The sequence below is a fragment of the Microdochium trichocladiopsis genome (genome assembly GCF_020744255.1).
Source record: "Microdochium trichocladiopsis strain MPI-CAGE-CH-0230 chromosome Unknown B0I36scaffold_5, whole genome shotgun sequence".
NCBI classification, from domain to species: domain Eukaryota; kingdom Fungi; phylum Ascomycota; class Sordariomycetes; order Xylariales; family Microdochiaceae; genus Microdochium; species Microdochium trichocladiopsis.
The window spans coordinates 119,016-140,579 of record NW_025763548.1 but is presented as its reverse complement, the minus strand read 5'-3'; the positions used below and the strand labels follow the sequence as shown (position 1 = coordinate 140,579).

The 21,564-nt window shown below is 57.3% G+C and overlaps 10 protein-coding genes across 10 annotated transcripts; 6 read left to right on the top strand and 4 right to left on the bottom strand.

Annotated features, from left to right (window-relative positions):
* Positions 1-1,379: 1,379 nt before the first annotated feature.
* On the top strand, positions 1,380-5,622 carry B0I36DRAFT_362424 (uncharacterized protein; the record flags this gene model as incomplete). Its single annotated transcript, XM_046158657.1, has 3 exons — positions 1,380-1,719; positions 1,810-4,585; positions 4,674-5,622. The coding sequence occupies 3 exons, from the start codon at positions 1,380-1,382 to the stop codon at positions 5,620-5,622; spliced, it is 4,065 nt and encodes a 1,354-aa protein (XP_046012268.1).
* A 102-nt stretch (positions 5,623-5,724) lies between these two features.
* B0I36DRAFT_408611 (uncharacterized protein) lies at positions 5,725-8,223 on the top strand (the record flags this gene model as incomplete). The annotated part of the gene is made up of 4 exons (XM_046161874.1): positions 5,725-6,525; positions 6,608-6,804; positions 6,919-7,162; positions 7,226-8,223. The coding sequence occupies exons 1-4, from the start codon at positions 6,189-6,191 to the stop codon at positions 8,221-8,223; spliced, it is 1,776 nt and encodes a 591-aa protein (XP_046012267.1). The 5' UTR covers positions 5,725-6,188.
* Positions 8,224-8,434: 211 nt separating this feature from the next.
* B0I36DRAFT_112000 (uncharacterized protein) lies at positions 8,435-9,016 on the top strand. The gene has a single exon (XM_046147901.1). It carries the CDS (start codon positions 8,646-8,648, stop codon positions 8,955-8,957), a length of 312 nt encoding a protein of 103 aa, XP_046012266.1. The 5' UTR covers positions 8,435-8,645; the 3' UTR covers positions 8,958-9,016.
* B0I36DRAFT_422072 (Melibiase-domain-containing protein) lies at positions 9,009-12,710 on the bottom strand (the record flags this gene model as incomplete). Its single annotated transcript, XM_046162200.1, has 3 exons — positions 9,009-10,641; positions 10,749-11,382; positions 12,704-12,710. 3 exons carry the CDS (start codon positions 12,708-12,710, stop codon positions 9,114-9,116), a joined length of 2,169 nt encoding a protein of 722 aa, XP_046012265.1. The 3' UTR covers positions 9,009-9,113.
* On the top strand, positions 12,683-13,832 carry B0I36DRAFT_243583 (Alpha/Beta hydrolase protein; the record flags this gene model as incomplete). Its single annotated transcript, XM_046149994.1, has 3 exons — positions 12,683-13,360; positions 13,409-13,569; positions 13,649-13,832. Coding segments are annotated over 3 exons (1,023 nt in total), but the record flags the coding sequence as incomplete, so codon positions are not given.
* A 35-nt stretch (positions 13,833-13,867) lies between these two features.
* Positions 13,868-14,823, bottom strand: B0I36DRAFT_383559 (uncharacterized protein; the record flags this gene model as incomplete). The annotated part of the gene is made up of 4 exons (XM_046160966.1): positions 13,868-14,166; positions 14,229-14,359; positions 14,443-14,510; positions 14,569-14,823. 4 exons carry the CDS (start codon positions 14,821-14,823, stop codon positions 13,916-13,918), a joined length of 705 nt encoding a protein of 234 aa, XP_046012263.1. The 3' UTR covers positions 13,868-13,915.
* Positions 14,824-15,281: 458 nt separating this feature from the next.
* B0I36DRAFT_362419 (uncharacterized protein) lies at positions 15,282-16,035 on the top strand (the record flags this gene model as incomplete). Its single annotated transcript, XM_046158656.1, has 4 exons — positions 15,282-15,335; positions 15,410-15,540; positions 15,603-15,781; positions 15,884-16,035. 4 exons carry the CDS (start codon positions 15,282-15,284, stop codon positions 16,033-16,035), a joined length of 516 nt encoding a protein of 171 aa, XP_046012262.1.
* A 209-nt stretch (positions 16,036-16,244) lies between these two features.
* On the bottom strand, positions 16,245-17,642 carry B0I36DRAFT_408590 (uncharacterized protein; the record flags this gene model as incomplete). The annotated part of the gene is made up of 6 exons (XM_046161873.1): positions 16,245-16,499; positions 16,576-16,926; positions 17,001-17,056; positions 17,143-17,225; positions 17,291-17,387; positions 17,458-17,642. The coding sequence occupies 6 exons, from the start codon at positions 17,640-17,642 to the stop codon at positions 16,303-16,305; spliced, it is 969 nt and encodes a 322-aa protein (XP_046012261.1). The 3' UTR covers positions 16,245-16,302.
* Positions 17,643-18,114: 472 nt separating this feature from the next.
* B0I36DRAFT_408587 (uncharacterized protein) lies at positions 18,115-18,916 on the top strand (the record flags this gene model as incomplete). The annotated part of the gene is made up of 1 exon (XM_046161872.1): positions 18,115-18,916. One exon carries the CDS (start codon positions 18,115-18,117, stop codon positions 18,847-18,849), a length of 735 nt encoding a protein of 244 aa, XP_046012260.1. The 3' UTR covers positions 18,850-18,916.
* A 23-nt stretch (positions 18,917-18,939) lies between these two features.
* B0I36DRAFT_362416 (fungal-specific transcription factor domain-containing protein) lies at positions 18,940-20,733 on the bottom strand (the record flags this gene model as incomplete). The annotated part of the gene is made up of 3 exons (XM_046158655.1): positions 18,940-19,708; positions 19,766-20,337; positions 20,395-20,733. 3 exons carry the CDS (start codon positions 20,731-20,733, stop codon positions 18,940-18,942), a joined length of 1,680 nt encoding a protein of 559 aa, XP_046012259.1.
* Positions 20,734-21,564: the final 831 nt, after the last annotated feature.

Sequence of the window (21,564 nt, the reverse complement as noted above, 5' to 3'; positions counted from 1 at the left end):
GAGAATGCTCTCATCGCCATTACCCAATTCCACAGCGAAGCACATGCCAGGGAGGCCAGTATCCGAACATGTCGGTAAGGCCGCTTGGCCTTTGTATTATTGATACGCCAGATACCTTGTAAGAGACAGCGGCCGGGTGTTCGTCTTTTTTGAGTGTCTTGCCTCTGTTGCTAGATTTTGGCTTGTCAGTCTTCTTGTGGAAGAGCTCAGCATGACTTTGTTTGCGCGGCGGCACCCATTTGTCTCTGAGGACCGCGCCGCCCCACGCTCAGAGAATCAGGCCGCAAAGGAGGAGAAAAGTCAGGCATTGATACGTTGGTGACTAGCTCTAACGGGCTGGAGGGGCGGCGCCAGACTAGCAGGGTCCACGGGGCTTAAGAATGTTCACAGTTACAAAGCCAGCATGCGATAGGCTTAAGCTTGGCCCAGCAGAAGGTCTGGTGCACGGCGATCTCGAACGCTTTTCCAGTGAAGAAAAGGCCTGCCAGTAGCAGGCACAGTATGGCACCGACAGTGACTAACGCCCGTTCCGCGGAGGCACGCGGGAGAGTAGGAATGACACGCTTTGCCGTGCCAGGACGATCCGACGTCATTGTGACCAAGCTGTATTAGTCAGGGGGCGAGCCACGTACCACCCCAGCTTAGTCCAACGGGAAATTCCGAGAGCTCCACGCTGCGGTACCTGTGGCGTTTCTGTGCGCCTCGTGCCGCCTGGATAATCATGAGGGGCACATGCAATTCCTGCCCAGAACAGGAGCGGAGGGCGTCGAGGCGCTTCATGCGACCGGCGTGGTCATGTAGGAAGTTTACTCTTGCGGTACCACAGCCACCAGGTAAGCATGGATCATGTTGATAGACACAGACAGCACTTGCAACCTGCGTCATCGTGCCGCGCTAGGGAGACACACAGCCATATGACAGGGCAGGTTGATCAGTGGCGAGGCCACAACACGTCCTTGCTTGGCAACCGACCGCCTCACCGTGCTGGCCGCCCATAACAGCTAACGTTAGTGGCCGTAGTGGCCGTGGCGGAGAGAGGCCTAGCCCCTTCCATCGCGAGGCACCCCCCTGGCCTTGCACATCATTTTCGCTGCCATGCTCTGGGCGGGCCTCGAGGCCGGACATCTTATTTTTCTTTTCCCCATCTGTGCCTGCATGGCCTTTGTTACCGGGATTCCGCCTTTGCCACTGTCGCATGTTTCCCCCCTCTGCCAGAAATACCACGTCCCGTCTCATGATGCGATGCATGCATGCTGCGTATGATGATGCTCGAGCCGTCCTGCCCATGATCCCCTCACCGACTCTTATTCCACTTGGCCACCAGCCACGATAACGACGACAGACCGCACCGCCTCACGTCACGACCACGACGGCCCGCCATGGCGGCCGCGCCGCCCAAGGACAGAGATGCGGCCCGCTCACGCGAGGTGCGGCAGTGCCTCGAGAGCTGGCAGACGGCCCAGGGGTCGTCCATCAACGTCGCCCTCAATGTCGACAACATTGGCTTCGCCAACCTGCAGCGGACCGGCTACACGCCGCAGGCATCGCCCGACCGGACGCTGACGGCCTTTGCGCAGCTCGCGGTGCTGCGCCTCGGCGTCGAGCGAGCCATGGTCTCCCTCATCGATAGCTCGACCCAGACGATCCTGGCCGAGGCAACGCAGGAAGACAGCCATTCGCCGGCGGACGACCTGCCGCATGCCCCCGCGACCTTGTGGTGTACGAGAAAGAACCCGCCCTTGACTCGATGAACGAATCGAGTTTATCTGGGCCACTTTCGCTGACCTTTTTCTTTTCTGTTGCTTCCAGTGGGCACCACTGTCCTCGCCCGCCACGATGCCGTCTGCGAGCACTGCCTCGACGGCTCGTACACGCCGCCCCCCTCGACGGGCCCCGACGGCATGCCGCAAAAGAGCCACACGACGCAGGCCTTTGTGGTGCCCGACTGCAGCCTCGACCCGCGCTTCCAGAACCGCCCCTATGTCCGCGACAGCCCCTTTATCCGCTTCTACGCCGGCGTGCCCATCATCTCGCGCAGCGGCCACAAGATTGGGGCCTATGCCGTCTCCGATGGGCGGGCCCGGGCCGGGCTCGACCTCCGCGACGTCCAGTTCATGCAGGGCATGGCCCGGACCATCATGGAGCACCTCGAATGGGCCCGCGACCGCGTCGACCGCTTCAAGGGCGAGCGCATCGTCCGCGGCCTCGCCGCCTTTGTCGAGAGCTCCTCCGGCCCTGCCGCCGACGCGGCACCGTCGCGCCCGGCCTCCACCGCCTCGTCCGATCGCCTGCCGCGGTCGCCGCCCGTCGCCATTAACTCCCCGCGGCACCCCCTGACCCGCCAGACGTCGTACTTTGGCCCGCGGGACGTGGGAGTGGCCAGCACACAGCCGGCTCAGCAAGGGCTGGGGATCCATGAAGCCCTCGAAGTGAGGACGCCTGGCTCGCTTCGCTCTGCCTCTGGGCCGCGGAAGCCGTCCAGGGGTCGCGGTCAGGACAAGGAGGGCGTCACGGCGAAGCTGGACGCCATGTCGACAATGCTGCAACAGGCTGCCGACATTCTCTGCCAGTCGACCCTCGCCGATGGCGCAGTCATCCTCGGCGCCTCCGCGAGCACATCACGGCAGACCAGCTGGGCGGCAGCCACGGCGATGCACGGCCTCAGCTCGTCCGACGAGGATGAGCCTGCCTTGCCATCATCGCCTGGTGTACCAGATGGCGTCAAGGACGTCCTGGAGAACATGGCCAGCCCGTCCAGCTTCCGGGGTGACAAGCTGTCCCGGGTGCTGGCCTATTCCATCATCGACCAGCAGACCCGTGCCATGTTCGAGCAGGGCCAAGGTGCCCTGACACTGGGCACGCTTGAGCGGTACTATACAATGTATCCCAAGGGCAAGACCTTCTCCTTCACGGGCCACGGAGCCACCATCACCTCGGAAGACGACAGCGCCAGCGAACGCGAGACGCCGCTCGAGCCGGGCTCGAAACTGCAAATACCCCTGAGCCACGATCACAACAACCACCATGAGCGACTTCCGCACTCTCGCCACCACCACCATCGTGCACGCAGAAAGCCCCAGGCAGACCACACGGAGCTCCTCCAGCGCATCCCCGGCGCCAAGACGGTCATCTTTGTGCCGCTGATCGACCACACCGAGAATAGCTTCTCTGGCGGCTACTTCCTATGGACATCCGTGGCCGGCCGCCTGATTACGCTCGACACGGACCTCTCGTACCTGCGAGCCTTTGCCAACAGCATAATGAGCCAGGTCGCCCGCATCAGTGCGCAGAAGAACGAGGCGGCCAAGACAACTTTCATCGCCAGCATGAGCCACGAGCTGCGCAGTCCCTTGCACGGGATCCTCGGGGCCGCCGAGTTCCTGACCGACACCTCGGCCGACTCGTTCCAGGCGGGCCTCATCTCATCCATCTCCACCTGCGGCAAGACCCTCCTCGACACGCTCAACCACGTGCTCGACTACAGCAAGATCAACCGGCTGGGCCGCTCGCGGCGCCGGCGGTCGACCAACAAGGAGGACGAGCCGAGCCGCGGTGGTGCAATCTCATCCGACTCGCTCGACAGCCTCAACCTGACGGCCGTCATCGACCTATCGGCCCTCGTGGAGGAGGTCGTCGACGCCATCGTCACGGGCCACACCTTCAAGGCACTGCCCGGCACCGTCGTGTCGCAGGCCAAGCAGTCGCCCATCATCAGCGGGCTCACCAGCTCGAGCCTGAACAGCAACAACACCAACAAAAAGCCCCAGCCGGTCTCTGTGATGCTGGACATCACGCCGCCCGGCACGTGGCTGGTGCGCACGCAACCCGGGGCCCTGCGGCGGATCGTGATGAACCTCTTTGGCAACGCGCTCAAGTACACGTCTGCGGGTTTCGTCATGGTGGCACTCAGCGTCAAGCAGACGACCGAGGCCGCTCAGACGGACGTCCTGATCCGCGTCATCGACAGCGGCAAAGGCATGTCGGCCGAGTTCCAGCGGGACCGGCTCTTTGTCCCCTTTATGCAGGAGGACCATTTCCAGCCCGGCACGGGCCTGGGCCTTAGCATCGTCAAGCAGATTGTCGACTCGCTCGGCGGCTCCATCGATGTGACGTCGGAGCAGGGCAAGGGCACCGAGATCGACGTCCGGGCCAGCCTGCCCACGGCCGTCGAGCACGGCATGCTCGACCAGGAGCTCGCGTGGATCCGCAGGCACGCCAGGGGGCTGCGCATGGTCATCCTGGACACCGACATCGAAGCGCACGGGGGCAAGGTCGCCGCCAGGCAGGCGGACCGGCTGCACCAGGCCATTGCCAAGACGTGCAAGACGTGGTTCGGCCTCGACGTGGTCCACGAGCAGGACCGCGGCGCCGGGCTTGACGCGGACCTCTTCATCTACTGCGAGCCCCCCTCCATGGAGGCCCTCGAGCAGCGCTTCAGGGACGACAAGACGCTATCCCGCCGCAAGTGGCAGATCCCCGTCATCATCGTGTGTCTCGACGCCCAGGAGGTGCTGCGGATCTCGCGCTCCCAAAAGGAGACGCTGGCAAAGGGCTATGGGAGGATCGTCGAGCTCATTCCACAGCCGTAAGTAATCACTTCTGACCTGGACTTTTGCCTTCAGAACGGGCATCACAAACTTCTTGGGTGCTGGGCTAACTAGCGAATGATCCAGATGCGGACCTCGCAAGCTGGCAAAAGTGATTGAACTGTGCCTGCGCAAGGCCGAGGAGCTGGCATACAAGGCGACGCCGGGCGACGAGGACCACCTCTCCTCACCCATGCAATTCGAGAGCAAGAAGAAGGGGCCTACAGCAGAAGAACAGAAACGCAGGGATGGCTTGAGCCTTGAAGACCGCGATCAGGACGTGCTGCAGACAGACCCAACTTCCATCCCGATGCGGCCGATGGAAGACGACGAGAAGGACGGGCAGGTAGACGACGGGGCCAATGGCAATAGTCATGACAACAACGACGAAGGCCGGGACCTAGAGGCACCCGAGGCAGAGGCATTGAAGGAGATGGAAGTCCAGCAGCACGAGGGCAACAAAGACGGTGGGGTCGACGCCGTGCACGTCGAAGCTCCGCAACCAGCTGCCATCATGCAAGATGCACAGAAACCCCCACAGACATCCAACAACGAGGCCGAGCCGCTACGCGTGCTCGTCGTCGACGACAACAAGATCAACCTGCAGCTCCTCGTCATGTTCATGAAAAAGTGCGGCTTCTCCTACGAAGAGGCCGAGAACGGCAAGGAGGCCCTAGACCACTACACGGCGGCCGCACACGCCCGGAACAGCGCCCAGGGACCGCCCTCGGACAGGGACACGGACAGGCCTCGGCGGGCAGCCTTCGACTGGATCCTGATGGACATCAGCATGCCCGTCATGGACGGGATCGAGGCCACGCAGCGCATCCGCGATTTCGAGCTCGAGCAGGGCCTCGCGCCGGCCACTGTGGTCGCGCTGACGGGGCTCGCGAGCGACGATGCGCAGCGCGATGCCAAGCTGGCGGGCGTGGACATATTCATGGCCAAGCCGGTGAGGTTCGCGGCCCTCAAGAAGGAGATGTTGGCCACTTCAAAGGCCCTGCCACGCACGGGGGACAATTCTTCCGCTGGTTGAGTGAAGCAAGTAGTGCCAGTAAGTAGGATGACCACGGGCGCTAGAGCTGTGCGTGTTAATCATATACCAGCAGGCCAGCGAGCTGACCCGAGACTGTGAAAAGTCGTCCCTCAGCAACAAGGAATCGTATCATCGAGGGCTCGGTCACCCGTGTGCTGACATGCCCGTGATAGACCAATGTCCGTCGTAATGCTTGAAACACAGCTGCCACTGTTTTGATTCTTTTCTTCTCCAACTCGGCCGAGATGTGTGAGCAACAGTTGCATCTAGTATCACGCCCGGAGCATATGGTCCTTTGCGGGTGTAACCTTGCATGGTGTGTCGATGCTTTAGCGCAGTGTGGCTGCAGTGCCTTGACCCCCCTGATTGACAGCGACACCTACGTCATCAGAAATGACCCCCTGATTCCCTGCACGTGGCGCCCGAATTCCACGTGTGCTGCTTGCCTGTGAGCTGTTCCATTCGCATCGCATTCACACGCTGCCATTCTTCTCGCAACTAGCGAAAAGAGGTGAGCGCGACGAAAAGCAGCCATCTCCCTCTCGGGAGCATAGCGCCAGCCCGCCATGTCGTCCCTCCGTCAAGGACTGTCTCGCGCAGGCCTGACCCCGCATCGAAATGGCCGCATTTGGGGCTCCGCCAGCGTGCCATGGTTGCCCTGTCGATCATGCCCGCCACGGCATGTCGGAATATGGCAGCAGCAGTCGAGAACATTATTTGGGATTGGCGAAATCGCTGGAGTCATTGCGAACCCGGCCGAAACGCTCAGGCAGCTCAACGAGTCCAAGGACATGCTGGTCAAGGCCCGCGAGGATGCCAAGTTGGCGAGTGAGAAGCAGCGAATCCCAAAGAAGCATACTTTTGCGCCGCTCCCTGGTTTCCACGGGCGCGAGAATGAGCAAGGTTGGCACCATCCTTGAGGCCCCTTGTGTCTTCAATTCGGGGACGTTCGAGAGAGGCTGACTAGAAAATTTCGTATCCCTAGAATTACTCCACAAGATACTCGCGGGTAACCCGCAGCTCAACGTCATGTACGGCGCAACGTCAGTCGGCAAGACGGCGCTCCTCAGGCAGGTCCTTGCGAGCGACGACAACTTTTACGTCATCAAGTTTGACCTGCGCATCAGTGGCTTTGGTGACCTCCGCAGTCTCTACATTGCCCTTTGCCAGCAGTTTAGAAGCGTCTTTGAAGAGATGAGTTTGAACGTGCGACAAATGAGGAGAGATGCAGATGGCTAGAGGACTCAATAGAAAGACATCCCATGCTTCTCCCATTATCCCTCACTTTTAGAGGAGGACAGGTTGCCTGACCTCTTGCAGATGAACGATAAAGAAATGGACAAGCTTGCAATCACATTCAAGCATCTGATCTTGGATGTAGACGGGGAGAGAAACGCAGATCAGCCGCCAGTCGAAATAACAGTGGCGCACCTGGCCGATCTCATGGAGACTCTGCAGTCCTGCCTCCTACGGTACTGGGAGTACGACCCCGAGGCGGCAGCAAGGAAAGAAGAGGAAAAGAACGAAGCGGCACAAACGAGTCAGTCCCAGGGCGACGACAGCCGACCAGCCAGACGAGTGCCCGTCGCCGCAGAGGAGGAAGGGAAAGGGCAGGCCAAATCAACTCCCACATCACAGGCGAAACAAGGCCACCGCCAAGACGAGTCAGCAGAGACAGAGGAGGAGAAGCCGACTTTCAAGAAGCGGCCAATTGTGTTCTTGCTCGACGAAGCACACAAGCTCCCAGCACTAATCAACGACCAGCTCAGCCTCAAGGTATTCCTCGATGCAATGCTGGTGCTCACGAAGCAAGATCGCCTCTGCCACGCTATCCTGTCAACCAGCGACAGCTTCTTTCAACACTTCCTGCGCGCCATGAATGTTGGCCACCACGCGCAACTTCTCACCATCGGGGACTGCTCCAAACCAGAAGCACGGCAGTACTTCAAGGACGAGATCCTGCCAAACATCCCGGAGCACCTGAGGCAGAAGATTGACTTTGAAGACGTGTACAACGCCTTTGGTGGCAAGCTGAGCCACATTTCCGACTACGTTAGTGCCTGGGTGAACAAGGAGGGCCGAGACCTCAAGCCACTACAGTCCGCCATCTTCACCCAAGCCTACACGCTGCTGCAGTTCCACATGACCAACGAAGAGTTTGAGACCTACAGCCCGCTCTCGACTGCCACGGCATGGGCTGGCAAGGCTGGTGCCGGTGCCAAGTCGGCAGGCGAGGAGGGAACCGGCCGCTTCTCCCGCGAGGATCTCGTCCACGTCATGCGCAAGCTGGTCAAGCCGCCATACTCTCTGCCCTACTTTTCCCTGTGTAGGGCGATAGGCACATCCCAGGCGGACGCCATGATCAAGACGAGGATCCTGGACCTGAGGTGGACAAGGACGGTCACGCCCGAGCTCGACAGGGCCGAGGAGGTGTGGAGCCAGGACGGCATCGAGCGCCCGATTGTGCTGCCCATGACGCGGATTGTGAGAAGAGCCATGGAGGTGGTGCTCGAGGAGCTGGACGACGAGCAGAGCAAGAACGTTAGTGATCGCCCTCCTGGCAAGAGCTCAGGCGTGCGGCCGGTTCCGTCGAATGCATAGCAGGGGCCGGAGAAGCTCAGCTGCAGCGACCACCGGTGACTGATCGTGGCCACAAAGCATGCTGACCTAGGCTGCACGACCGTCATGGTAAGCGCTGTGCATGCACCGAGCCAGAAGGTCTTTGGTGTCGACAGGTCAGGGTATGGCGCAATGTTTTGCTTGGGCGGTCTAGATCAGCCGGGTATCTTAAGCAGCCGTTTTGTTAACAGGCTCAGAGCAGGCAGTCAGACCTACCGCCAGTTGGACGGTCACCGCCATCGAGAAAAAAGATGTGGTCAGCAGCAGCAGCGACATTGAGCAGAATGCTGGGTAGAGCATGCGGGAAGTGTGAAGAGTGTCCGGCTCTACTGAGATTGCCTGCGTAGAGGCTGGACTCTGAGTGTCATTTACTCGAGGCATCCGAAACAGGAGTTGATTGGGCCATGTCAACTTGCGCAAGTCGTTGTTTCAGCGTTGAGCATTGCACGTTGCTGCTTGTCGCCTTCAACCTGGCGCCAGGTTGTGAAGAAAGGGGATACATCGTGCCGTGGCTCGATTGCCACTGTCTAGCGACAGCGATAGGAGAGCTGACCTTGTATTTCTGGAGTTCAAATTCATGTCTGGATGTAGTCAGGTGGACCACGGCGTGCGTATTGGTTGAAAACGTGACGGGTATCACAATTTCGACGGAGCGTGCACTGGGCTCGAGTGTGATAACAACCGTCAACGAGGGGGCCTGTAGCATAGCAACATGAGACATGCTGCTGACGAGCCGGAAAGGTTGTCTTCTAGAGTCGAATCAATCTATGACTTTCTCATATCCATGCTCACAATGCCACAGAGACAGTACAGTGCCTGTCAGTGCCACAGCCGGATTTCATTCTCCCGCGCAGAAGAGTGTGGTCCCCGCGTTATACCTTTTTGATGAGTAGGACTTTGCTGGTCAAGTCTCCCGTCAAATCGGCCACGACTCCAGCATTCATGAGTGTCGCCCCCGAAAACTGCTTGTCTCCATCCAAAATATAGCGAGCGTCGGGGTCCAAGCCCTGCAGTTTGATGAGAGGGCGGTCGTGCATCACGACGGCGCGCAGCTGGAATATGAACAAGACCCCCGTATCGCCTTCCGAGGACATGAACAGCACGGCAGGGTGGTTGGACTCGCTCGGCAGACTGAGCCTGTACATGTCACCATTAACAACGACCGAGTTGATCTTCTCCGCGAACTTGATAAGGTCCGGCAGCTGTGCTCGTTCGTCGTCAGAGAGCCGTCGTGGGTCAAGCTCGACACCAAAGCTACCACCCATCATGGCCACGTGTGCACGGAATAGCAGGTTTGACGGCCTGTGCGTGACCTCATTGGGCGATCGGGAGAGGTGCGCACCCATTGTCGACGCGGGATAGGCCAACGACGTGCCGAGCTGGATATGAAGACGGTCCAGCGCGTCGGTGTTGTCTGACGTCCAGATCTGCGGGAAGTAGTGCAGCATACCAAGGTCGAAGCGGCCGCCACCCGAGGCACAGCCCTCCCACAATATGTCGGGATGTTGCTGGGTAAGCTGCTCGAGCACTCGGTAAAGGCCAAGCATGTACTTGTGGTGACTAGCCGGTGTTGGGCTCTCAACGATGGGGCGGTTGTAGTCCCACTTGATGTAGCTAACCGGTACTGTCCTGACGATACTGGACAACGCTTGGATGATGTAGTCCTGGACCTCTGAAAGTCCCAGATCGAGTGCAAACTGGTGACGGATGGCTGTGGTGGACATGCCCGGGACCTCGAGGACCCAATCTGGATGCGCCTCAAAGAGTGCGGACTTCCTGTTGACCATCTCTGGCTCGACCCATAAGCCGAGCTGGAGGTTATGATCTGACTTGATCTTGCGGGCAAACCCTTCGAGCCCATCAGGAAACCGCGCTGGGTTGACCTCCCAATCACCTAGGCCCGCATGGTCGTCCACTCGGGGATGCTTGGAGCCTCCGAACCAGCCGTCATCAATGACAAAGAGCTTGACGCCAATCTCGGCCGATTGCTTGGCAATCTCAGTCAGTATCTTGTCATCAAAGTTGAATAGAACGCCCTCCCATGGATTAAGCAGCGTCGGGCGAGGCAGCAGGGCGAACTTGCTGCGCACGAGATTGTGCCGGACAAGTCTGTGGAGCTTTCGGGACATGTCCCCAAACCCAGAGCCCGAGTAAACAGCGACTGCTTCCGGCGAGGTGAAAGACTGGCCTGGGCCTAGCCGCCATGATAGCTGAGAAGGGTGGATGCCCATGCTGGCCCGAAGACTGCCTCTGGTGGCAAGCTCAACCTCGCACAGGTGAGACCCCGAGTAAACCAGCGCGAGGCCCCATACATCTCCGTGTTTCTCATTGGCATCCCCTGAGCTGACGGCCATGAAGGGGTTGTGCCAGTGCGAAGATGCACCTTGGGTGCTCCCGAAGCTGAGGAATCGTTATCATTGAGGGATCTGCGACACATGGATCTTTTCAAGGGGAAGGACACAAAGAAGTGGTTTGGAACAATGTCATCGAAGGACACTACCACTTACCTCTGAACGCCGGTTCGGATTCTATGGCGTGTGCGTTGTCTCTCTCGAGCCCACTCGCCATGTAGCCCTGTCAGATCATAGCAGCCATCAGCTGGGGTGGGGAGGTCGAAGCTCAAACTGGCCAGCTTTTCGATTGTGACTGGGTGCTCGCCCTCATTGACAACTCTAACGCTGCGCACGATCGCATCATGCGCAGCAAATATGCTGTATGAGAGATATGCCGATGTTGAATTAGCCGTGTCGCGCATGTGCACAATTAGAGTCTGCGCTTCATCATCAGATCCGAATGTACTGGGCAGGCCTTGAAGACTAGGTTTTCCCTGGACGACCCTATGAGACTCGAACTTGAAGTCAGACGCTGCGTGTCCTTCCCCATGGCGAATGTGGACGGCTGGCGTGCGAAAGTCCCCGCGGCCGAGCTCCGGGAACTCACGGCGACGAAGCTTTGCCTCTGGAGACCAGACGCCAAACTTCGCAGTCCATGCTGGGACATCCTCGTCGATTCGGCCGCCGAAATGGGTCGAAATGAGGTCTCTAGTGTCTGGGTCGACCTGGAAGCGATATGAAGAGCTCTTGCCGTTCAGGGCGAAGCTTAAGCTTTGAGCCGAGACCGAGATGGCCGACTGTGGGGTTTCTGTCACAGGCATTGGTACGGATTTAGAAGTCTTTGCGATGTGACGGGAGAAAAGAAAAGCAGAATTCACGGCCTGAATGGGCACCTGTGGGGCGGCTTGATTGACGCCCAAATTCGGACCCGAAATACACCAGACACGAAGATCAAGAACAAACAAGCATGGAATGCCAAGCTGTGGCTTTGTCGATGTCTATTAGGTGAGCAGCACGGCACAAAGGCCAGTCGAGCTGTCTCAGGGCAAGTTTGGGCTAATAACGCTGCTCGCGGGATTGGCTGGCGGCTAAACAGAACAAGCCCTGACTGGAGAGCAACCCCGCAAGCCAAGAAAGCCCTGTTGCTTTTGCCGCAGGGGTGGTGAAGTCTGGCGCCTGAGCCTCGAGCGGCGCAGGAGAGGCAAGCACGGAAAGATTGAAGGTTCAGCCAGAAGAGAAGGAAAAAAAGCTGATCCAGTTCCACTTGCCGTCGCTGCTCTCAGCTGCTCCACAGCCCTTGGTTGCTGAAGTTCAGCGTGATTGACGTTCCTGTCACTGCTGACTAAGCACTGTTCCATGGAATATCGACGACATGGTTGGGAATGGACGCAATCTGTTCCCCAAATATGCGTGAGAAGGTCGCGAATCATACTTTGATGTTACCGGCTGCAACCAATAGAGCACGATCACTCTACCTGGTTGATCTCGAGGTGGCCCGCACTGGATGCATGACCGTGACAGCGTTCCGGCCAATATTGAAACCTTCGTAGTAGCACAGTCTTAAAATAACATTCTCGGCACATTTGGGAGAAGAGATAATCAAAATGGAGGCCATGGGTGCTCTCATCGGGCTGTCCTCTGTAATCACCCACATCTCCGAGACCAGAAGATACGTGACTACGTCGGAGTTCGATTCCCGAAGAGGCATTACGCGCTGTGGCCCTTATCGGCAACCTTACAATGACATCCGTGCAGCTCCGGATTCGCACACTTTCCGTGCGGCACACGCACGGCATCGGGGTAACTCTGTGACTGTTGTTCACGGGCCAGATAATGCTTCCTTGAATTATTCAAGCGGGTTATCGAGAAAGTCAAGCGTCTTCGGCAACCCAGGAGCTCCTTCACAATCTATGGACTGAATGATGCACGGTACAATGGACTTTTCAAGCTACGGAACCCCAACAGATGAATGGACTCGATTCGCGGCACGGCAGTCTGCACCGGTTGTCAGTGATGGCGTCCCCAAGACACAGAACCTCGACGAGATACGCGCGGCCAGCAATGCAGCGCGGGAAAAGTGGTCTGTATTATAGGTCACATCTCAGTGCCTGGACGGCAAGTTCACATACGAGACATACGAGGCACCAGCAAGAGACAGCTTCGGCATTCCGGTCCGCTACTATCGACCAATAACCAGAAACACCCACGCTGAGAACCAGACCACCTCAACACCACAGCCGCCGGCCGCGACGTTCGACATAGCGACCAGTGTGGCCAAGTTCACACGCCCACCCGCATTTGTACACATTCACGGCGGTGGATACCTCAACGGCTCGCTCGACACTGAGATCTCCGTCTGTGCTGCCATAGCTGTTGCCCTGCAGATGGTCGTCATCCACCCGCTCTATCGCCACACCGACTCGGTCAAGTTCCCCGTGCCGCATCATGATGTCCAGGACGCCCTGGATTGGATCTTCGCCAAAGCAGAATCCCCGTCTGATGCGAACAGCCCCTTCTGCTTTGACCCGGCGAGAGTAGTGATTGGCGGACAGTCAGCGGGGAGCGGGATCGCAGCAGCCATGGTCCAGGTTGATGCCGAACGTGGACACGCTCGCCGGCGCTTTTGTGGCCAAGTGCTGACGATCCCATGGTTATTCCAGTCCAACGTGTGGCCGTATGATCGCTTCGAACGGGCTGGTGTTGACAAGAGCAAGACCTCGCCTTTTCAATGTGCTCATGCAACAGGTTTGTCGCGGGAGAAGCTGTGCTGGTACGAGAGTCTGCTCGTCGACGGCGAAGGCCGTACCGGCTCGGACACGAGCGGCGATCCAGAGAGCCATCATGAAGAGGGTTCAGAGGAATGCCCGTTGCTCAATCCAGGTGTCAAGCAAGGGTCCCAGCTCCGCAACATACCACGCAGCGCCTTCATCATTGCGGGTGCTGATCCGCTGCGCGACCAGGGACTTCTGTATGCCAAGAGCTTGATCGAAGAAGAGTATGTTGCATGTCCGCTCGCGCGCTTTCCCTGTTCTTTTAGCGTGGTCGGATCTGAGCTGACATTTAATAACGTGCAGAGTGCCGACCAAAGTATTCATATTCCCTGGCGTCCCGCATACCTTCAGAAGCTGTGTGGGACTGCCCTCAGCGGAACTCTTCATGCCGAAGCTTTTGGACTGTATAGCGTGGGCAATGGATGACAGTGAAGTAGATGGCAGCAAGAAGAGCACTTGGGATGTAGTTCAGATATCCAGGCAATAATTCTAAGCACATGAGTCCCCAGTCGCGATGTTGCTGCACATGATTGCAAGGTTTGAAGTTACCATAGGGCTTGTCTTAATCTATTACATTTCGATGCTTGGGATCGGTGGTCTCGTGCTCCGGAACTGTACACCGAGCATTTCGGCCAGGCCCAGCAGCGTATCCTGCAGCTCCCGCAGCTCCTCGCGCGTTGCCCCGTTGTATAACATGCCCTTCATGTGGTGCCGGAGCTGCGGCTGACAATCAATGCCCATAAGCGCCGATACAACGACGTAGCCGGTTTCCAGGTCGTCGAGGATGCCATCATATGAGAATATGCGGCCGTAGAGGAGGTCTGTTTGAGAAGGGCGTGAGTGACTTGCGCGTGTCACCGGATCATTACAGCAGGTTGCGTACCTCTGACCACGTAGGTATAATCTGGGCTGGCCTCGACCGTGGCGTTCGGGTCGAACTCCGTGTTGCGGCCATAGATTCGCTTGTGGAATTCGTGACCTCGCTTGGAAGCCGCTTCTTGGCTCTCTTTTGATCTGTGCGGTAGGTACAAGTCAATGAATCTCAGTATTACATGCTTCAGCAGACACACAAGGGGTGAAGAGCGATTGCGACTGACCGAGGCGCCTCTGGGTCCCGTAGCTCAGCCGGGATATGCTTGCACAACAATCGTATGGCGGTTCCGGTCTGCGGGGTGGGTTCGTCAATGCCAGCTATCATTTTGATCAAAGCCGAGTCGGAGTACCTTGGCCGGCCCCATGATGCCGCAACCCTTGATCAGAGCCTCGCGGAGCTTTTGGACGGCCTTGAACTGGTCGTCAAAGCCCAGCCCAGACATGGCGTGCTCCGACATGTGCGCGTATACACTTGGGATCAGTTCCGGATAGTTGAGGCCTGCCAGATTGACAATGATGCAGTAGTACCAGCGGATTTTGGCGTCCTTGTCCGTAAGCATCTCCACTGGACGGAAGAACTCGGGCTTGAGCACTGGTTCTGCCATGTTTGCCAATAGTTGTTAGAGAAAGTCCCTCTGGTGTCACTAGAATTCCCCCGTTCCGGGAGCTGCCCTGTCAGGTGAGGTGTTTTGATGGGCTATGTTGTGCTGTATGATTATGGACCAGCTGCAACAGAGAAAGCCCCCTGGGTCGCTGGCGACTTGAGCACATTATCCAGACATGGCTGCCCCACGCAACCCCTGCTCAAGATTGGGGAGATAGACATCCGGTGGTGCACCCCGCAGTCGGCCGGTGCGGAGAACGTGGAGCACGGACTTCAGAGTCCGTAGTGCCTTGCGGGGAAAGCTGGATTTACCTCTGATCACGGCCGCTCTCAAAAGCCGGCATTCAAAATGTGAGCCAAGCTGTGGACCGATGTCACACAATAAGCGGTGTTCGAGTGAATGCACGGGTTGCATCACATGTTTTTGGTGCCGCCACTTTATCAGATACCGAGGACACAATGTTCGTTATCAGTCCAATGAGCAACATTGGCTCTCTGGAGAAGCGAGATATCGTTCGTATTCCTTCAGACGCTTTATCACCCGCCATGACTGTGACGGTGCTGCAGGCTGACCATTCGCACATCAGTTCTTGCAACACATTTCGGACATTGCAGACACGACCATCGCGACAGAGCTGGACGTCCTTGCATATGCGTGGTTCTGCAGTGCTGACGACAACACGGCCGTCCCGCGCCAGTGGGTCCGTGGCTTCGAGGTGTGCGTGTGTCTCTGTTCCGCCCATTCCTCTGCATGCTGATGCTAGAGTCCCCCCTTCGCAGCTACAAGACACTGGAAAGCAGCACCGTTCAGCACAGGAGCAGTGACGCGTACAAGCGCTTCCGCGCTGCTGTTGGCAGCGAGTCCTTACTCGACAGGCCGAGCGACCTGCGGTACATGAGACCATTGGATATCGGCTTCCTCACGCGCCCCGGGGTTGCAACTATCTATCAGGGTCAGAGTAAGACGAAGTGTTATATAATAATCGATTCACTTCGACCGGCTGAGGACAGAAGAGACCAGTTGTTGAGCTTGCTGGCTGGCACTGCTGCAACAATGGCAGAACACTACGAAACTGCCGTCCAGAGCTTCTGGGCACTAGAATTTGTCGAGGAAGCAAATGACCCGACTGTACTGCTCTTTCAACGGTATGAATCAAAGGAAGAGTACGAGAGCGCACTAAAGGAATCAGCGGTGTTACAGCAATATAGGTAACGAATTCTTCCTCTCTGAACGGAAACCTTAATATGTCGTTAACGCGCCGGTAGGATCCGAGTCGGCGAGCTGTGCTCCCAGCACCTTAAGACAACATGGCAGGGCTCGGGGTTGGGTTTCATCGGGAGATAGGAGCAGGACAATAATACAATTAGCTGTCATGGCTCTAGTGCAACTTACTCGAATGTAAATGGGATGCACCGATTTTGCAGCTAATGTACGAATAACACAACCCAGTCCTTCCAAATCTACATTTTCTCCAACCTTTCAAAGTATGGCAATCGCGTTTGGTGGTGATGCAACAGCCCCCTGGTAATTCAAAGGCGCGCTTGTGAAGAAGAAACTCCATTTCTGATGCTTCTCGCATAATGCCGCGAGCCTGTCCAGGTCGAAGAGCTCACCAATAGGTGTGCCCCAGCCTGCGAGCAAGATTGGATGTAGATGCCAAGCAGGCTCAATGGGAGCTAGTCATGCAAAGCACGAGGCTGTTAGCAGACAACACTTTATAATGATGATCGATCAGCAGCATTTATCACTTACGCCTGCATTCAAATCCTGGAGAATCAGACACAACTGCTGCAAACTGATTATCCCACAGCCACTCGGTGGTCTCTCTGCTCTGCGCGAGACCAATCCACTCGCGCTTCTGAGCAACGTCTTTCCTGCCTTCCTCCGTGAGCGCCCCGTAAGCTTGGACATACCCAGTCCGCAGGAATAGGACATCTCCTGGTCTCAGGTCAAGTTTGAGGTCCGACACTAATTCTTTGACCTCGCCGATAGGTATGCCAAAGCCTTGGAAGCAGTATTGGCTTGACGGTCTGCCTTGCTGGTGCGCCCAGGATGCATAGTCAATGAGGACGCCACGACCAGCTATGCCCTTTTCTGTCCAGGCTACGGCACAATATGTCAGCGCGTCCAAAGCAATCAGCCGCTCACATGTGCCGCTGAGTAATGGGCCTGCTTACGTTGAAGACTATTCAAGTCCGTTCTGGGACTACAGTGGATGTCTGCTTGGGTTGTTCTTCAGTTGCGGTCAGCGTTTGGACACGTGCCTATTAATTTGGCGATGGACGGTCATATTCCGCGCTCTTTGTGCAATGGGCATACCCGTTGTAAAACTTCTTGTCCTTCTGATACGCAAAGTGCCGCAGGCTGTCCCACTGGGAGCTGCACTGAGTGTTGAATGTGATCTGATGCGATGTTATCGGCCGTCACGAGTCGCCTGTCTCTGCCAGAAACAATGATTCGAGCTTACAACATCATCGTTGACCACCAACGGCTCCTTATTGATGACCTGCTGTGTGTGGCCCGCTCTGCCCAGCAGTGGAGGGTCAAAGTGGTCGAGAGGTAGGCTTTGGCGCCAAAATGTGTTAGTATACAGATCATGTCTGAGTTATCGCCACACAGAAAGATAAGACTTACTCAAGCCCGACTCGCTCTCCTGTTCGTACCTCTTCACGGATTGTGCTGAGCACTACTTGATCCGTGAGATAGTTGAGCGAGCCAAGTTTGTCATCTTCACCCCAGAGACCCCAAGCGGAATTGGGGGGATTATCCGGGCGTAATGGAAGCTCTTCAAGGCGGGGAATGTGGGATGGTCGTGGCATGGCGCTGCCTTGAGATGGGTAAAAATGAGTAGTACTGTGGGCAGTCCTGCGATATCGAGGGGCACGATGGATTGCACAGCATAGATGGCGAAAACAAACAGCAATGGTGTGTATCACGCTATAGAATGAAGGCAATAATGAATCGGAAGTCGTATCCGCAGAGCGCTGATTGTCTCCTGATTTGTGGTGAAGTGAAACCCAGATTATCCGGAAGGTGGACTCCGCCGGGTTTTGAAGTCCGCCCGAGCCGAGCCGTGTGCGCAGTCAACCAAGAACCCACGGGCACCCAGCTCATTTGCACGTCCAGAGCTTTCCCACCGAGTCCGAAAAGCAAGCCAGACGGCAATAAGTCTCGTGTCTTAAATTTTGGCCAATTCCACGTCGACTGCGCTTTTGGCTAGCTACGGCAAGCGCACGCACACGGATCTGTGAAACCCTTCCGGACCTTCGAGATTCGTATATCTTTGTCAAGATGCCTACCCCTGGAGTAGTCATGCGCATGCTCACGGCGCCCCCAGCTAATGAGAATACGGGAACGGCGCCGTCACCCGCCACCATCTCCGCTGGGGTCGAAGCCGTCTACCACCTTTCCGCTACCGACAATCTCCAGCCAGCGGCCAGCACGATGTACTTTCTCTCAGACATTGAGCCCATCCTCAATGATTCGTCGTTGTTTGATGAGGACGTCTCCAACACGTCTCTGGGCAGTGAAACCAGTGGGCGTGGCCTCGCCTGGCTCGTTCTGTCCTACATTACCGGCCGGGACGACGGATACGGCCGTTTCGCGCCGTCTCAGGTGCCACCCACGTCCTTCTTTCCACACGGCCACAACAAGGACACCAATGGCAGTAATGAGCCACAATTGCCGCCAGTTGGCACCGTCGTCGTGGCCAACGGCTCCTCTCCACGAGCGGACAAGGAAGACGACTACCACGCGTGGTACGAAGAGGAGCACGCGGGCCGGCTCGCCAAGGTACCCGGATGGCAGCTGAACAGACGATACCGGCTCGAAAAGAAGTACGAGCAAGGAAATTGTGTCGAGACGGCGAAATTCTATGGCATCAACTTTTATGACGAATCCAACGGCCTGGGCGGCGAGGTGTGGAAGGAGTCCACGTTGACGCCATGGACATCGAGAATAAGGCAACAGGCCGAGAAGCCAAACATTAGAAGGACATGGCAGATTGTGGCTCGATGCAACATCTGATTAAGGACGTGTTCTGGAGCACTTCGCAAATGATGAATGGTTCTGTAGAGCAGATGGTAGAATGAAGGATATTCGGCAATATTTATCTACTCAGAACCATGATGCGTCCTGTGCAAATAGGCCATAGAGCGTGTCATTCGTGATTGTCTGCTCCGTGTCGTCCAAGAAATCCAAGAATCCTGGTGGCGTTGGATCAAATGGCAAGGCCAATTGGTCGTTGCTGTTGGGAACGAATTGGCTTTCCGCGAACTGGTCCGTCACGGCTTGCTCCTCGTTCCCTGATACTGGGCGATTTGTGTCCCGGAATTCAAGCTGCTGGGACGAATGTTTCGAGAGATGTGGCTCGCTATACATTTCTAACATCTTGGCAAACAGACTGGAGGAGCCGCTCTCCACCTCTGCACCACCTGTAGGGGTGACATTCCCAAGCTCATTCATCATCTCGCGGATGATGGACACCGGCTTCTTCAGGCCAAAGTTGCACCCGCGCTGAAGCTCAGAAAGTGCTGTCCAGAAGAAGTTGATGGGCTCCCTGAACTTGTCTGCCTTGGCTTGAGGCCGCGTGGCGGAATCGGCCGGTCCAGCACTTGCTCTTTTCTCAGCTCCACGCTGTTGCTCTTTTCTGCTTTGACGCAGTATCACCACGACTGCCGAATATACGGCGTATGACAGGAGGAAAGGTGCGCGTCGGAGCGTCAGTCCAGTACGGTATGCATCGACAAGTTTCCATATCGCAAGTGCGCTTTCGACACATTTCTCCTCGTTGGCATGGCGCAGTTCGGGGCTCACCCTGTCCTGTAGATATCCGCCGTCAATGAAAGGACGCTGGAGAAGGATATTAAGCGTGTGATATGTGGTGCTGAGTCAATCCGGTCAGTGCTGGGCCTTCTCTGGCTGAACGGCGAGGAAAACTCACTGTGGGGTGATCTGATGCGGCGGTGGGACTTCAGCAGATGCAGGGTCGAAGCGAAGATGCTCTGGCAGCCCCGACAACCAACCTGAGAGGTCCTGCTCGATCTCCATCTTGATCTTGGCCGCATCAGACTTTGTACGCTTGACACAGTTGATGCTGTAGAAGGTCTGCGTTATGCGCTCCGTCTTTTGCGAGAGCTTGATCAGCGACTCAAACACTGAGACAGCGTATGCGGGCTTGCCACGGAAGCTCAGAAGCACGGATTGCGACTTGACGGGCTGGCTGGGATCGACATATGGCACCCACTCCTCGAGCTCCTCATATGTGTCTAGAAACAACTGCGGCACGCGGGCTTCCGAGGGGCGCATGGTCATCTGCCTGCCCAGGTACAGAGACTGTGTGGCGTCAGTCAGGAAGGCGCCCCAATAAAGTCGCCTCCTCCACTCGAACTCGATGTCAAGGTCGATGTCTTGATTTGAGCCTTGGGGCTGGACGTCCACAGTCAGGTGGCAGCCCATGTCGATGATCATGCGATAGGCTGTCCCACACAAAGTCCATCCCGCGCTTGATCTGCCCTGAAGTAATTGTCAGCCATGGGATGTTTGCTGTTCAAGGGTAAAAGAGACCCGTACCTGAGAGACAAGAGCGGCGCCTGTGAGCAGCAAGGCAGCTGTGGTGGGGATACTGGGCCGCACAATCTCGTCAACGAGAAGCTCTCGGAACCGCTGGTAGAAGCGGTCCCCGGCACTCTGTGTGTCCTGCGGCGTGCTTCTCAAGCACTCGCGGTCGCTGTACAAGCTGCTCGTATAGTACATGGCGTTCAACAACAGCTTGTTACACCAGCGGCCGCCGTCGGCCAGGGACTGCATGACCGCAGGGCGATAAGTGAGAAGGTAGGCATAGTGCTGTCTGTTCCAGTGGAGGTCGATCAGGTGCCGTGCGAGCTCGATGTCGACGCCGTCGAGATCCATTGTGCCAGGAGGGTTGTTGTACATGTACGTCTCCCGCTGCCGCTGGACGACCGCATGGCTGACCAGGCGAGCCTGCAATGCGGCTCGGCTTGCCCGACTTGTTGTCCGTGGTTTATCGGAGACGCGCGGAACGGGCCGTCGATGCATTAAGCTACTTGCGCCGTGAACCGAGATCAGGCCATCGTGGCCGACATCAACGCCCGCAATGTCTGCTTCGCATGGGGACAGGCTGTTCTGCGACACGGTCTCGTCTGACTCGGAGGGCTGCTCTCTGTTCTCCTTCTCTTTGGCATGGAGTGTGGGAGACTGGTCAACAGGCGTGCCCGCGGCTGCAGCACCACCAGGATCACTCTGCGGCGTTGTGGGCCATGTTTGTCGACGTTGCCACTGCTGCTCCTGAGGATGCTGGCCTGCTGTCGGCGAGCAGCTGCCCAGAAGTCCTGCAGGCCTGGGTCGAGAAATGGGACGTCGTCTGGGAGAGGCAGCTTAGCCTGCCGCGCAGCATTGATGTTGTCCCATATCGCAGACAGGCGTCGTTCGAGATGACGGACGCTCTGCTGAGGAGGACGCAACAGCCGCCTGGTGTCGGTAGGATAAGCACAGCTGCTTCCCTTTGCAGAGCAGGCTCCGCAGCTTGGCCGCCCGCTGTCGCATTTGACCTTTCTCTGCCTGCAGGCAATGCAGGTCTTGCAGGTCGTCACCAAGCCAGACTTTTTGGGCCCCTTTGCGATTCGCGTCGAGGCTGGCTCCGCACGGGTTGTCCGCGCCTGTCTGCCCCTGGCCACTTCTGTGCCTGCATCAGGCTGGGGCTCCATGATCGATTCTGTACTG